We start from the raw sequence: 15,524 nt of genomic DNA on the forward strand, positions 1-15,524 counted from the left end.
GGCCCTTGTTACTTTATTGACTGTGTGTCTAGATGATCTATCCATTGCTGTAAGTGGAGTGTTAAAGTCCCCTGCAGTTACCACATTCTTATCAATAAGGTTGCTTATGTGTGTGAGTTATTGTTTTATATATTTGGGGGCTCCTTTATTCGGCGCATAGACATTTGTAATCGTTAGCTCTTCCTGATGGATAGACCCTGTGATTATTATATAATGACCTTCTTCATCTCTTGTCACAGCCTTTAATTTATTTATTTTTTTTATTTTTTTTTCAACGTTTATTTATTTTTGGGACAGAGAGAGACAGAGCATGAACAGGGGAGTGGCAGAGAGAGAGGGAGACACAGAATCGGAAACAGGCTCCAGGCTCTGAGCCATCAGCCCAGAGCCCGACGCGGGGCTCGAACTCACGGACCGCGAGATCGTGATTTGGCTGAAGTCGGACGCTTAACCGACTGCGCCACCCAGGCGCCCCCACAGCCTTTAATTTAAAGTCTAGTTTGTCTGATATAAGTATGGCTACTCCAGCTTTCTTTTGACTTCCAGTAGCATGATAAATAGTTCTCCATCCCCTCACTCTCAATCTGAAGGTGTCCTCAGGTCTAAAATGAGTCTCTTGTAGACAGCAAATAGATGGGTCTTGTTGTTTTATCCATTCTGATACCCTATGTCTTTTGGTTAGTGCATTTAGTCCATTTACATTCAGTGTTATTATAGAGAGATATGAGTTTAGAGTCATTGTGATGTCTGTAGGTTTCATGCTTGTAGCGATGTCTCTGGTACTTTGTCTCACAGGATCCCCCTTAGGATCTCTTGTAGGGCTGGTTTAGTGGTGACAGATTCCTTCAGTTTTTGTTTGTTTGGGAAGACGTTTATCTCTCCTTCTATTTTAAATGACAGACTTGCTGGATAAAGGATTCTCGGCTGCATATTTTTTCTGTTCTTCACATTAAAGATCTCCTGCCATTCCTTTCTGGACCGCCAAGTTTCAGTAGAGAGATCAGTCACGAGTCTTATCGGTCTCCCTTTATATGTTAGAGCACATTTATCCCTAGCTGCTTTCAGAATTTTCTCTTTATCTTTGTATTTTGCCAGTTTCACTATGATATGTCGTGCAGAGGATCGATTCAAGTTACGTCTGAAGGGAGTTCTCTGTGCCTCTTGGATTTCAATGCCTTTTTCCTTCCCCAGATCAGGGAAGTTCTCAGCTATGATTTCTTCAAGTACACCTTCAGCACCTTTCCCTCTCTCTTCCTCCTCTGGAATACGAATTATGCGTAGATTATTTCTCTTTAGTGCATCACTTAGTTCTCTAATTTTCCCCTCGTACTCCTGGATTTTTTTATCTCTCTTTTTCTCAGCTTCTTCTTTTTCCATCATTTTATCTTCTAGTTCACCTATTCTCTCCTCTGCCACTTCAATCCTAGCCGTAGTTGTCTCCATTATATTTTGCAGCTCATTGATAGCATTTTTTAGCTCCTCCTGGCTGTTCCTTAATCCCTTGATCTCTGTAGCAAGAGATTCTCTGCTGTCCTTTATACTGTTTTCAAGCCCAGCGATTAATTTTATGACTATTATTCTAAATTCCTTTCTCTTATATTGTTTAAATCCTTTTTGATCAGTTTGTTAGCTGTTGTTATTTCCTGGCCGTTTTTCTGAGGGGAATTCTTCCATTTCATCATTTTGGATAGTCCCTGGAGTGGTGCAGGACTGTGGGGCACTTCCCCTGTGCTGTCTTGAATAACTTGTGTTCGTAGGCGGGGCCGCAATCAGACCTGATGTCTGCCCCCAGCCCATTGCTGGGGCCACAGTCAGACTGGTGTGTGCCTTCTCTTCCCCTCTCCTAGGGGCGTGATTCACTGTGGGGTGGCGTGGCCCGTCTGGGCTACTTGCACACTGCCAGGCTTGTGGTGCTGGGGATCTGGTGTATGAGCTGGGGTGGATCTGCAAGGTGCACAGGAGTGGGAGGGCCAGGCTCAGCTCGCTTTTGTTTGGGAGATCCGCTTCGGGAGGGGCCCTGCAGCACCGGGAGGGTGTCAGACCCCAGGGAGGGATGGATCAGCAAAAGCACAGCGTTGGGTGTTTGTGAGGTACAAGAAAGGTCCCTGGCAGGAACTGGTTTACTTTGGGATTTTGGCTGGGGGATGGGCGAGGGAGATGGCGGTGGCGAGCGCCTTTGTTCCCGGCCAATCTGAGGTCTGTCATCCGGGGCTCAACAATTCTTCCTCCCTTTGTCCTCCAGCTTTCCCGCTTTCTGAGCAGAGCTGTTAACTTATGACCTCCCAGATGTCAAGTCCTGCTTGCTGTCGGAACACACTCTGTCCGGCCCCTCCGCTTTTGCAAGCCACATTCGGGGGCTCTGCTTGGCCGGCGGGCCGCCCCTCTGCCCCTGCTCCCTCCCGCCAGTCCTTGGAGCGCGCACCGCCTCTCTGCCCTTCCTACCCTCTTCCGTGGGGCTCTCATCTGTGCTTGGCTGTGGAGACTCCGTTCTGCTAGTCTTCTGGCGGTTTTCTGGGTTATTCAGGCAGGTGTAGGTAGAATCTAAGTGATCAGCAGGATGCGCGGTGAGCCCAGCGTCCTCCTACACTGCCATCTTCCCAGGATCCCCTGAATAATTAATTTTATAACTGGAAATTTGTACCCTTTAACCCCCTTCATCCATTTTGCCCATCCTCCTCCCCTTGCCCTTGCAACCACCAGTCTGTACTGTGTATGTGTGAGTTTGGTTTTTTGTTTGTTTTTTGTGTTTGGATTCCACATGTGAGTGAGTTCATATGGTATTTGTTTTTCTGTGTCTGACTTATTTCACTTAGCATAATGCCCTCAAAGTACATCCATGTTGTCAAAAATAGCAAGATTTGGTTCTTATTTTATTGGCAAATAATATTCTGTTGTATACGTATACTGTAGTTTCTTTATCTCTTCGTCCTTTGGTGGACGGTCAGGTTGTTTCAGTGTCTTGGCTCTTGTAACTAATGCTGCAATGAGTTAGTGTTTTGAGTGTTTTGAATTAATGTTTTTATTTTCTTTGGATGAATACCCAGAAGTGGAAATGCTGGGTTGTATGGTAGTTCTATTTTTGATCGATTGAAGAACTCCATGCTGTTTTCCATAGTAGTTGCATCATTTTACATTCCTACCAACAGTACAGGAGGGTTCCCTTTTCTCTACATCCTTGTCAACACTTGTTATTTCTATTTCTTGTCTTTTTGATAATACCCATTCTCGGGTGTGACATGGTACTTCATTGTGGTTTTGATTTGCAATTCCCTGATGATTAGTGATGTTGAGTGATGGTGATTAATGAGTGATATTTTCTCCCGTCCCCTAGGTTGCCTTTTCATTTTGTGGATGGTTTCCTTTGCTGTGCAGAAGGCTTTGTTTGATGTAGTCCCGCTTGTTCCTTATATCTTTAGACATATTTTCCATTAGTTGAGCATATTTATAATAGTCAACTTATCCTCTTTGGTAAGTTTAACATTTGAGTTTCGTCAAGGCAGTTTCTATTGATTGGAGTTTTTCTGTGTATTGGGTATACTTTCCTATTTCTTTTCATGCCCTGTAATTTTTTGTTGAAAACTGGGCATTTTAAATGATAGTATTTGGCAACTCTGGAAATCAGATACCCCCAAGATTTATTGTCATTGCTATTTGTTTCTGTTGTTCTTTGTCTTTAGTGCTTTTTTTTTAGACTGAGTCTGTAAAGGTTGTTTTCTTTGTTATGTGCAGCCAATCAAGGATCTTCTCAGTTAATTTTGGGGTCAGTGAATGATTGGGCAGAGCTTCTCTTAAATTCCCTGAATCAGTAAGTCTCACAGCCTTTGCTAAGAGCTTTTGTGTAAGTGTATTGGGTGGGGCAAATCTTCCCTGTTCAGTCAGGTAGTTTACAACTCTTTTTGGCCTTTAATTCCTTCTTGTACAGCATCTCAAAGTGAGGCAAAAGTGAGAAATTGGAGCTTTCTCAAATCTTTCCTGGGCATGTAAACCGTCATCTAGATTCTCAGGAATGTGTCAGAACTTTTCAAATGCCTTCTGAATGTTTTCTGTTTTTGTTTTTTGTTTCTCTTTTCCTTTCTTTTTCCTTTTTTGTTTTGTTTTGCCTCTTATTTTCCTCTTATTAGCTGTGATTAACAATTGCTGCTGATTTTGTAAAAAAAAAATTTTAATGTTTGCTTATTTTTGAGAGAGAGAGAGAGAGAGAGAGAGAGTGCGTGCATGAGTGGGAGAGGGTCAGAGAGAGAGAGGGAGACACAGAATCCGAAGCAGGCTTCAGGCTCTGAGCTGTCAGCTCAGAGCCCATGTGGGGCTCAAACTCATGAACCATGAGATCAGGACCTGCGCCAAAGTCAGATGCTTAATTGCTTAACCGACTGAGCCACCCAAGTGCCCTGCTGCTGATTTTTTGATGGGCCGGGAGGAGAAGGGGGTTCAGTGGAGAGAATTGTTCACAAAGAATGAGCTCTGAACCAGGTCAATGAAAATTATACCCTTATAATAGGCTTTTTGGCTAGCTTCTAGACTGGACACAGAGGGACAATTCTCTGGTGGTGGGGCTTTTGGAGAGCTCCAAATCTGTTCTTTTCCCTCCTGTCTGCTCGGCTAATGGTTTTCACAGCTGCCATAGTTGCAAGGCTATTTTCAAAGACAGCACAAAACTGGGAATAGGAGCGTCGGATCACAGTGTCTAAAAATGCCATGAAGCCTGTTATGCTTTCAGAAATTCAGCTATTTTTTTCTTAAATAAATACTTCTGGGATTTTTTATAAGCTTTTAGGTAATTTTTAAATTTGGGTAAAGTTGATTTTGACAATTATTCCAGTGGTCTCTTCCTGTTTGTGGAGGAGGGGGTATTTGGAGATCCTTAATTTGCTATCCTTCAAGTGCTTCAATACTATCATTCTTAATAATTTCTCAAAGAATTTTCCAATAATATATATCTTAAATGTTTGTCAATGCTGTATATCGGATTTCTAAGCCACTTTCATGTCACGGTGATGAACTAGCTCTCCGTAAAATTTTATAAAGTTTTTTTTATTTGCTTTTTATTTTTTCCAACAGTATAATATTATTTTTTAGAATCCATTTGGACTGATATAACAAAATGCCATAGATTGTATGGTTTATAAACAACAGAAATTTATTTCTCACCCTTCTGGAGGCTAGAAGTCCTAGATCAGGGCACCAGCACAGTTGGGTGAGGATCCTCTTCCTGGTTGTAGACTTCTTGTTGTATTCTTACATGGTCGAAGGGTCTAGGGAGCTTTGTGGGGCCTCTTTTGTAAGAGCACTATGACCTAATCCCTTCTCAAAGGCCCTAATCTCCTAATTCCATCACACTGAGTATTAGGCTTAAACGTAGGAGTTTTGGGGGTTCACAGACATTTAGTCTATAGCAATTGACTACTTTTTCTTTTTTTAGAATGTGATATGTTCATTCATTCCACATCAAGTAGGAGTCTTTAAAGTGAAGCAATTGATGGAGATTATTGGCTCAGTGGCAGATGAAAATTTTCAGTCTACATCTCTGAAACCTTTTCATCAAATATATTTATATTTCAAGAGTGTCTGCAAACCTTCCACCAAGAAAGTTGTGATGAAAGTTAATCCTGGTAAGCTATTATTGACCCTTACCTTTTTTGTTAAATGAAGGTTATATGGATTATCTTAATACACTTACTGCTTAGCTATGTATATCACATGTAATCTAATCGTGTGGTTCTTACCTTTGAATGCATCAAAATCACCTGGAAGCAGTCTTCTTAAATGTGGTTAAACCTTCTTAAAATAAACCTTCTTAAAATAGGTACCACTGTCCTACATCCCAGAAATGATTGTTAAATAGGTCTTTGTTAGAACCCCAAAATTTGCATTTCTAACATGTCCCCAACATTTGCTCATGTTGCCATTTTGAGGATTACAATTGTGATAGTACTGGTTTAGTGATCTATAAAATTTACATATTTTAATGTTTTTCATGTTCTATGTTTTCTTTTGAGTCTGTAATATAATATAAACTAATTTTGACCACTCCTTGGATTTTTGCGTTGCTGCTGTTTCATGTAATCCTCAATTATCCTTTATACTTTGAGCCATATGAAATTACTGATATTCAGCTCTCTGTAATCTATGAAAACTTGTGTCATATGGGCTAACGCACTCCTTCAAGTTACTATGTTTTATTTTTTATGCATGCATTATATTTCAGAATTGTTTTGTGTAGGTTCATTTGTTAAACGGTTATTTGTAGGGGTGCTTGGGTGGCCCACTAGGTTAAGTGTCTGGCTTCAGCTCAGGTCATGATCTCCCAGTTCGTGAGTTGAAGCCCTGCATCGAGCTCTGTGCTGACGACACAGAGTCTGCAGCCTGCTTTGGATTCTCTCTCTCCCTCTCTCTGACCCTGCTCACGCACTCTCTCTCTCTCTCAAAAAAAATAAACATTAAAAAACTTTTTAATGAATTATTTGAATTTCTTTGAATGTGTTTCTTTGTTTAGGGACTTCATTTTAAGGTAGAATCAATGGTATAGTCTATTAATACATGGAAATTATTCGGACAGCTGAAATTAAAAAAAAAATATTTAACTTAATATCCAATTCTATAAAAGGTATATCCCCTTTGGTCAGTAATCCAACGGGACAGTTTGTGGTCAGAGACTTGCCAAAATACAAGGACTGTGCGCCTGTTGCAATGCTTCAATCAACCATGACACACCTTCACAGTCATCACCTAAGTAAAGAGTCACCAAAGGATGCACTGATAGCTTTTCCCAATGATCGAGCTGCAAGTATCAGGTCTGGAGACCAGCATAAACATTTCAGGTAACATGCTATATTGAAAACCTGAAATTTTGAAAGGCACAATTACCAACGTGATATGTAGGTCTTAGCAGATCCTGCTGTAACAAACTAATGATGACAATAATAATAATAGTAATAAAATTTTATTTTCTTTGTCCTTTTTTTGTTTTACATTGGAGGAGATGGTTATTGAATGCTACTACTGTATTTGCTTCGTCTGACCTCTTGTCACCTCTACTGTGTGCTTGACAGGAAGTGAATGGTTTGCCAGATGATTATTAAAATATGCTGTGGACAAGTATAGAATAATAGAAATAATCACTTTAAAAAATGTATCAAGTTCTTATAGTAGTTCTATTCATTAAGTATGGTTGACAGCTTTAATTTCTCTAAGATGAAAGTAAACATCATAATCGTCATCATCATCCTCTTTGTTCCCCTCAAAGTCACATTTCCCATAACCTTCCCCAAATTGAACTAAAACCTCAATAATGAGGATCAAAAGTGATGTTAAACCTTAATTTAAATCCATTCAAACTGTTGTAGACTCTAAGTCTAAAGTACTTTCTTGACCAGCAAGAGAGCAGACACAGGATTAAAAGCAAGAGATGGCTAATATCCGGGAAAAGACAAGAGCCCTGAATAAGGGTTCTTGCTCTGTATTTATTAAGATTAGAAGGCTTACAGACATCATGGGTGTGCACAAAGAGACAATAAATTTGTGAACATTAACTCATGGGCATGAGGGAAAGGGGATTTTGAAGATATACGGTGTTAGGGGCTTGGGTCAATATAAACCAAAATCCTGGTGCTGGGCAGTTGGGCAGATGGTTGTTAACAGCAGACAGGAGACTGTCTGTTTATCTTAGCTAGCCTAGGGGATAAGACAGAGCATATAACCTCAGGGTTAACAAGGCACCTTTTCTTCTGCTAATCAGCTCCTCTTTGGGTCACTCCAATGGCAGCAGTCTGTAGCCCTATTTACCTGTTTACCTAATTTGGTCCTTCCTTCCTGTGAAAGCAGCTTTCTGCTATAGTACTAAATTGGGGGGCACTTTCACCCTGAATACCTAATCTTGCTTATCTCATATACGTTTGTATTGGGGCCCTTGCCCCCCCCCCCATTTGGGGGGCCTTTGCCCCCCCCCGCTTTATTCTGGGGGCCGTAGCCCCCCTTCTCTATTGTTATTCGCCTAATCTTGTTTACCCAAACTTGGGTGTGAGCATCCTATGGCTTTGTAATTGTTTATGCCTTGTTAACCCATTGGTGCAAGCCCAGGGAATTTCTAAGCTTACTCCCCACACCAAACCTCAAAGAAATTACTGCCTTCCAAGTGCTTAGAAGAAACCCAGGCATCCTGGTTTTTACACCTGTAAGATTGAAATGAGTTTCTTTTCTGCCTGCTTGTATGCTACTATAGACTATCTAAACTTGATAATATCCCTGGGTTTTCTCTGCTTGTCTCTTTACCTTTGGTAAGTCATTAAGCTCACTTAATTTTACAGCCATTTTCTTGCAATATCATTTGATTTTAGGCCATAATTGTTTTATTATCCACAATTGGAAGATTCTGGGTTTTTATATAGCCTGTCTTATTATTTCATTTTACAGATTTTATCCATACCAGCCTTTCTCTCGCTCTTTTTTGTTTGACAGATACCCTGAAACATAGGAGTGTAAAAATTGCTCAGACTCCATTTTAAGTAATTATGTAGTATAATAAAGGAAAACCGATCCCTCCCTCTGACTCATTGCACTCCATCCCATACAGAAGTATTTGTTGGAAACACTTTTTTTTAATGTATTCTTTTCAGTCCTTTCCTATGCTTACACAAATATATTTGTATAGACATGTTAATGTAATATTAATATTTTGTTTCTAAATCAGTCTTAATCATTTGTTCTAAAAATGCCAGATATTTTTTTGAAGAAGACTAAGCATTTCCTATTTATATCATGGCCAAAATTATTTTCCTCAGTTTACTCTTTTCCATACTAATAGAAATGCAAAATTTAGTAATTTTAAGTAATGAAATTTAATGATGCATTAAATTATTGGTAACAGGGGCACCTGGTGGCTCATTTTGTTAAGTGCCTGACTTTTGATTTTGGCTCTGGTTCTCTCAGTTTGTGGGATCAAGCCCCTCCTCGAGCTCTCTGCTGGCAGTGTGGAAACTGCTTGGGATTCTCTCTCTCTTTCTCTCTCTCTCTCTCTCTCTCTCTTTGTTCCTCCCCTGCTTGTGCTCATGCTGTCTCTCAAAATACATACACATTAAAAAAATAAATTATTGGTAACTGTAATTGCTATTTTATTTCTTACTGCATTTCTTTAATGATTTTTGACAAGAAAATAAAAAAAAGTCAGGAACTTTTGTCTAACTTCTGTTTACTATAGTATGTCCTGTGTTTAGAAGAGTGTCAGGCATTATAGTAGGCACTAGTAAATATTTTTTAATAAATAAATGAGGAACAGTGTTTTATTTGCATAATAATTTTTGTCCCCTCTATTTTGCACTTAAAAAATATCACCTACTAAAAGCTAAAGAGGGGGGCGCCTGGGTGGCGCAGTCGGTTAAGCGTCCGACTTCAGCCAGGTCACGATCTCGCGGTCCGTGAGTTCGAGCCCCGCGTCGGGCTCTGGGCTGATGGCTCAGAGCCTGGAGCCTGTTTCCGATTCTGTGTCTCCCTCTCTCTCTGCCCCTCCCCTGTTCATGCTCTGTCTCTCTCTGTCCCAAAAATAAATAAACGTTGAAAAAAAAATTAAAAAAAAAAATAAAAAAATAAAAGCTAAAGAGGTATTTCATGACGTTTATTCTTTTTTTTTAAGTTTTTAATTTCAGTTAGTTAACATGTAGTGTTATGTTAGTTTTAGGTGTACAGAATAGTGATTTAGCAATTCCATACCTCACCAGGTGCTATTCACAACCTGTGCACTCCTTAATCCCCATCACATATTTAACTCATCCCTCTACCCATCTCCCCTCTGATAACCATCAGATTGTTGTCTAAGAGTCTGTTTGGTTTTTTATTTTGTTTGTTCTTGAGAGAGAGTGTGTGAGTGTGAGTGGGGAGGGGGCAGAGGGAGAGGGAGAGAGAATCTTAAGCACCCAACATGGAACTTGATACAGGGCTCAGTCTCATGACCACAAGATCATGACCTGAGATGAAATCGAGAGTCAGATGCTTAACCAACTGAGCCACGCAGGTGCTGCAAGTGTTTCTTTCTTGATTTGTCTCAGTCTGTTTTTTCCCCTTTGCTTGTTTCATTTCTTAAATTCTATATATGAGTGAAATCATACTGTATTTGTCTTTCTCTGATTTATGTTGCTTAGCATTATACTCTCTAGCTCCATCCATGTTGTTGCAAATGGTAAGATTTCATTCTTTTTTTATCACTGAATAATATTCTGCAGTATATGTATACCATATCTACTTTATCCATTCATCATTTGATGGGCCCTTGGGCTGCTTCCATATCTTTACTATATAGTAAATAATGTTGCAATAAACATAGGGGTCCATGTACCTTTCTGAATTAGTGCTTTTGTTTTCTTTGGGTAAATACCCAGAAGTGGAATTACTGGGTTTTATGGTATTTCTATTTTTAATTTTTTGAGAAACTTCCATGCTGTTTTCCACAGTGGCTGTACTAATTTACATTCAAACCAACAATGTAGGAGGGTTACCTTTTTTCTACGACCTCATCAACACGTGTTATCCCTTGTCTTTTTAATACTAGCCATCCTGACTTGTGTAAGGTGATATCTCATTGTGGTTTTGTTTTTTATTTCCATGATGATTAGTGGAGTTGAGCACATTTTCATGAGTCTGTTGGCCATCTATATGTCTTCTTTGGAAAAATGTGTATTCCTGCCCTCTGTTCATTTTTAAATTGGATTATTGGATTACTTGTTTGTTTGTTTCCTTTTTTTGTTTTTGTTTTGGTGTTGACTTGTATGAGTTCTTTATATATTTTGGATATTAACCATTCATTGCATATATTGTTTGCAAATATCTTCTCTCAGTATGTTGCTTTTACATTTTGTTGATGGTTTCCTTCATTGTGCAAAAGCTTTTTAGTTTGGTATAGTCAAATAGTTAATTTTGCTTTTGTTTCCCTTTCTTGAGGAGATATATCCTGAAAAATATTACTAAGGCTAATATCAAGGAGATTACCGCCTATGTTTTCTTTTAGGAGTTTTAGGCTTCAAGTCTCACATTTATGTCTTTAATCCATTTTGAGTTTATTTTTGTGTATGGTGTAAGAAAGTGGTCCGTTTTCATTCTTTTGCTTGTAGCTGTCCAGTTTTCCCAGCACCATTTATTGAAGAGGCTGTCTTTTCCTCATTGTATGTTCTTGCCTCCTTTGTAGAAGATTAAGTGACTATATTAAGTATGGATTTATCTTTGGCCTCTCTGTTTTTCCCATTGATCTATGTGTCTTTTTTTGTGCCAGGACCATACTGTCTTGGTGGCTACAGTTTTGTAGTGTATCTTTATATCTGGAATTGTGATGACTCCAGCTTTGTTCTTCTCAAGATTGCTTTGGTTTTCGGGAGTATTTTCAACAACTATCTTTGAATAGCAAAGCGTTTATTTCCCTCTCGTTGTCTAACTCTCTTAAAGACTCTCATTCAGTTAAAGTTATCTTACTGTAACCATAGAGGACTTGTTGAAAACATGGAGAAATGTTAAATTTCATTGGGCTCTATGACTAATAAGTTCATACTTGAGTTAATCATTGAGGGTGAGAATCTTAATAATTAATACAATTTGATGAGAATTGAGGCAGCCCAAGGCCAGAAGATGTGAATAATTGTAATTTTTGTATTTGTGGAAAATATATGGTGGGTGAAAGGAAGAACGTGAATTTAGATGAGTGAACATGAAACATAAAGTAGTTGTGATTAATTTATGAATTGGTTTCTCTCTATGGTTCATTGATGGTTATTACATAAGCTCTGAGTTTTTTTTTATGTTTTAAAAAAATGTTTTATGTTTATTCTTGAGAGAGAGAGAGAGAGAGAGAGAGAGAGAGCGTGAGCAAGGGAGGGACAGAGGGAGAGGGAGACACAGAATCTGAAGCAGGCTCCGGGCTCTGAGCCATCAGCACAGAGCTGAATGTGGGGCTCAAACTCACGAACCGTGAGATCATGACCTGAGCTGAAGTCAGATGCTTAACTGACTGAGCCACCCAGGCGTCCCCAAGCTCTGAGATTTTTTAAAAAATGTGTCTAATAAAAGGATTTATTATTACATATATTTTTTTCTAATTTTGATCATAATCATGTAAAAGTAATTAACTCTTAGGAAACACTAGTCAAATTCAGATCTAGTCCCATGTGTAAATCTAAAAGTCTTCAAATTGCCTGTTTGACTAAGTCCTGAAGAGTGGTTTTAAGGTAGACACCATTGTATCCTAGTGACCTTTTGGAGTGTTTTTCTAATTGGGTTGGGAAGAAAGTTAGATATTATTCTATTTCTTTGTGTAATAATATCTTGCTATATAAGAGGATATGAGGGAAAAGAGTAGAATCTGCCCTATTCACCATTTTGTGCTTAGCCCCTGGCATAGGAGACACTCAATAAATGCTGATAGATTAAGTGCAAATATATAAATATTAACATAACTTGTTCATCTTGTAGGACGATTTTCACAAAGATTCCAAGATATAACTATGTGGATCCTGATTTTGCGTACACTAAATTGGAAAGAATTGGAAAGCAAGAACATGAAAACTATTATGAAAGATATATTAAACATTTAAGAAATGTGCGCATGCAGAAACAGGCAGAGAGGTAAAGTTTACTTCAAACAGTATGGAACAGATTGGGGTGCCTGAAGAGACAGAATTTTTTTTCTTTACTCCTTAGTTTCTTTTCAGTGATTTAAGTGACCTTTACATATATGAAAATAGCAAAACATTGAACTACTTTTTCTGCAGTTATTTCCTTCCTTACTTTTGGTTTGGGAATGTTTTAGGTTGGGTTTCCCCAGAAACAAGGAGAAACAAGATAAAGAAAGCAAAATAGGACAGGTAAGAGACCTGAGAGATGATGTGTTTCAAATAAGGCTTACACTCAGCCTGATGCCTAAGGTCTCTTGAAGCAGAAATTATACCATATAGTTGTTCCTACATTGAACCAAAGGGCCTCGTCTTTTGTGCTCCATTTCAGCCATTTCTCGTGAGCTGTCTTAGGGTGTGGTGGGGTGGGCGCGATTTCCTTGGTGAGGTGTTTAAGAATGGGGTCTTGTCAGCAAAGGGCAATTTTATGCAGATTAGCGCATCATTCTGCTTAAGTGGTTCTGAGTGGGGCAGCAGAAGCATGCAATATGGGGAATGTTTGGATTTGCTATTGTATTTTCTAAAACACTTGGCCTCAATTAGTTATTATTATGATTTCAGTAGGGAATGTATGGATTCATATAACAATACAGACATAGGATTACAGCCAGCATCAGGTCTAAAGTCACCTTCGCTCTCAGAAACGGAAATAGAAGAGGAATTATCTGCAGCACGGCGTCGGATCAGACGTAACCAGTTGCTAAATACTAGGAATATAGCATCCAAGGAGACAAAGGCTCTGAAAACAAAGGCATGTGTGATATTTTAATTTCATGAAGCCATGAGAATTCCTAAAATATCATTTGTTAATATTGAAAATTAATTTTGGAGTAATGGTTTTCCACAGGTTCTCAAAGGACTTAAATCAGACCCATCCACACCCCATGAAAAACATGACTGCAGCTTAATTTTGACACCAAAGCAAATTCATCAAGTAATTGTTGGTAAGAATCTGTAAAAACCTACTAATCCTTTGTTTTTTAACAGGCTTAATGACGTATAATTTATATTCCATAAAATTGACCTGTTTTAAGTATGCAAGTCAATGAATCTTAGTAAATTTATGGGATTATGCAACCATCACCATAATTCAATTTTAGAATGCTGCCATCACCCTCAGGACCATATGTACTTACTCCCAATTTGCAGCCATAGCTCCAGGCAACCATTAATCAATTTTCTCTCACTATAGATTTGCCCATTCTGAACATTTCATATAAAAGGAATCATAACAATATGTATTCTCTCTTATGTGGCTGCTTTTACTTAGCATACTACTTTTCAGGTTCATCCAATAGGTATAAATAGGTATAAATGTTCCTTTTTATATCTTTAAAAATTTTTTAACATTTATTTATTTATTTATTTGCAAGAGACACAGAGTGTGAGCCGGGGAGGGGCAGAGACAGAGGGAGACACAGAATTCGAAGCAGGCTTCAGGCTCTGAGCTGTCAGCACAGAGCCCGATGCAGGCCTCAAACCCACCAACCGTGGAATCATGACCTGAGCTGAAGTCTGATGCTTAACTGAGCCACCCAGGGGCGCCTCCTTTTTATATGTAAATAGCATTTCATTTTACCGGAGTACCACATTTTGTTTATCCATTTACCAGTTGATGGACACACGTTGTTTCCTGTCTGAGGCTGTTGTGAATAATGTTGCTATAAACGTTCACATATAATTCTTTGAGTGAATGTATGTTTTCATTTCTTGTGGTTAGATTCCTAGGAGTGGAATTGCTGAGTTGTATGGTAAATTTATGTCAATCATTTCAAGAAACTACCAAAAACTTTCCAAAGTGCACCAAGTTACAATCCCACCAACAATGTATGAGGGTTATATTTACTCCACATTCTCACCAGCAGTTGTTATTTTCTTTTTGGTTATAGTTATCCTTGTGATGTGAAATGTTCTCACTGTGGTTTTGATTTGCATTTTCCTCATGACTAAGATGAGTACATTTTCATGCATTTAAATAGACATAAATGTATATTTCCTTTGGAGAAATGTCTTTCAAATTCTTAGCCCAGTTTTTAATTTGAATATTTGCCTTCTTATTATAGATTTGTAACAATTGTTTATATATTCTGGACATAAGTCCTTTATCAGATACATGATTTCCAAAGTCTGTGGCTTGGTTTTGTTGTTTATTTTTATTTATTTACTTATTTGTTTATTAAAAAAATTTTTTAATGTTTATTTTTGAGAGAGAGAGAGAGAGAGACACACAGACTGTGAGCGAGGGAGGGGGAGAGAGAGAGAGGGAGACACAGAATCTGAAGCAGGCTCCAGGCTCTGAGCTGTCAGCTCAGAGCCCGATGTGGGACTCGAACTCACAAACCACAAGATCATGACCTGAGCTGAAGTCGGATGCTTAACCAACTGAGCCACCCAGGTGCCCCCTTTTTTAATTTTTTAAATAGTGGTCCTTAACACACAGAAGTTTTTACTTAAATGATATTGAATTTATCGATTTTTTAAAAAAAAATTTATTACAGTTTTTTCTTTTCTAGATCATGCTTTTGATTTCATGCCCAAGAAATCTGTACCTAACTCAATGTCACAAATATTTTTTCTTGTTTTCTTCTAAAATGTTTGTACTTTTAGATCTTGTATTTATGGTCTACAATTCCTTTTGAGTTTTTAGGTAGTAAGTTAAGAGTCTAAATTCATATTGCTGTATGTGGATATGTAATTGCCCCAGCACCATTTGTTGAAAATACTATCATTCATCATTGAATTACCTTGGCACCTTTGTCTAAAATCAATTAACCATATATGTCAGGGTTTATTTCTGGACTCTCAGTTCTGTTCCATTGATCTGCATGTCTGTCCTTAAGACAGTTCTACACTTTGATACTGTACCTTTAGAGTATGTAC

The 15,524-nt window shown here is 38.5% G+C and overlaps 1 protein-coding gene across 1 annotated transcript in view; it reads left to right on the forward strand.

Moving 5' to 3' along the window:
- CFAP47 (cilia and flagella associated protein 47) overlaps positions 1-15,524 on the forward strand; it is a 544,467-nt gene that overhangs the window by 38,493 nt on the left and 490,450 nt on the right. Inside the window, exons 9-13 of the mRNA XM_047075775.1 lie at positions 5,420-5,609; positions 6,605-6,818; positions 12,445-12,597; positions 13,206-13,395; positions 13,492-13,588. Of these exons, the coding sequence (XP_046931731.1) occupies positions 5,420-5,609; positions 6,605-6,818; positions 12,445-12,597; positions 13,206-13,395; positions 13,492-13,588 (844 nt within the window). The remainder of the gene's footprint in view (positions 1-5,419; positions 5,610-6,604; positions 6,819-12,444; positions 12,598-13,205; positions 13,396-13,491; positions 13,589-15,524) is intronic.

Source organism: Lynx rufus, unplaced genomic scaffold, assembly GCF_022079265.1.
Source record: "Lynx rufus isolate CCGP_SWC_20201006 ecotype Redwood Valley unplaced genomic scaffold, mLynRuf1.p SCAF_14, whole genome shotgun sequence".
Taxonomy (NCBI): Eukaryota; Metazoa; Chordata; class Mammalia; order Carnivora; family Felidae; genus Lynx; species Lynx rufus.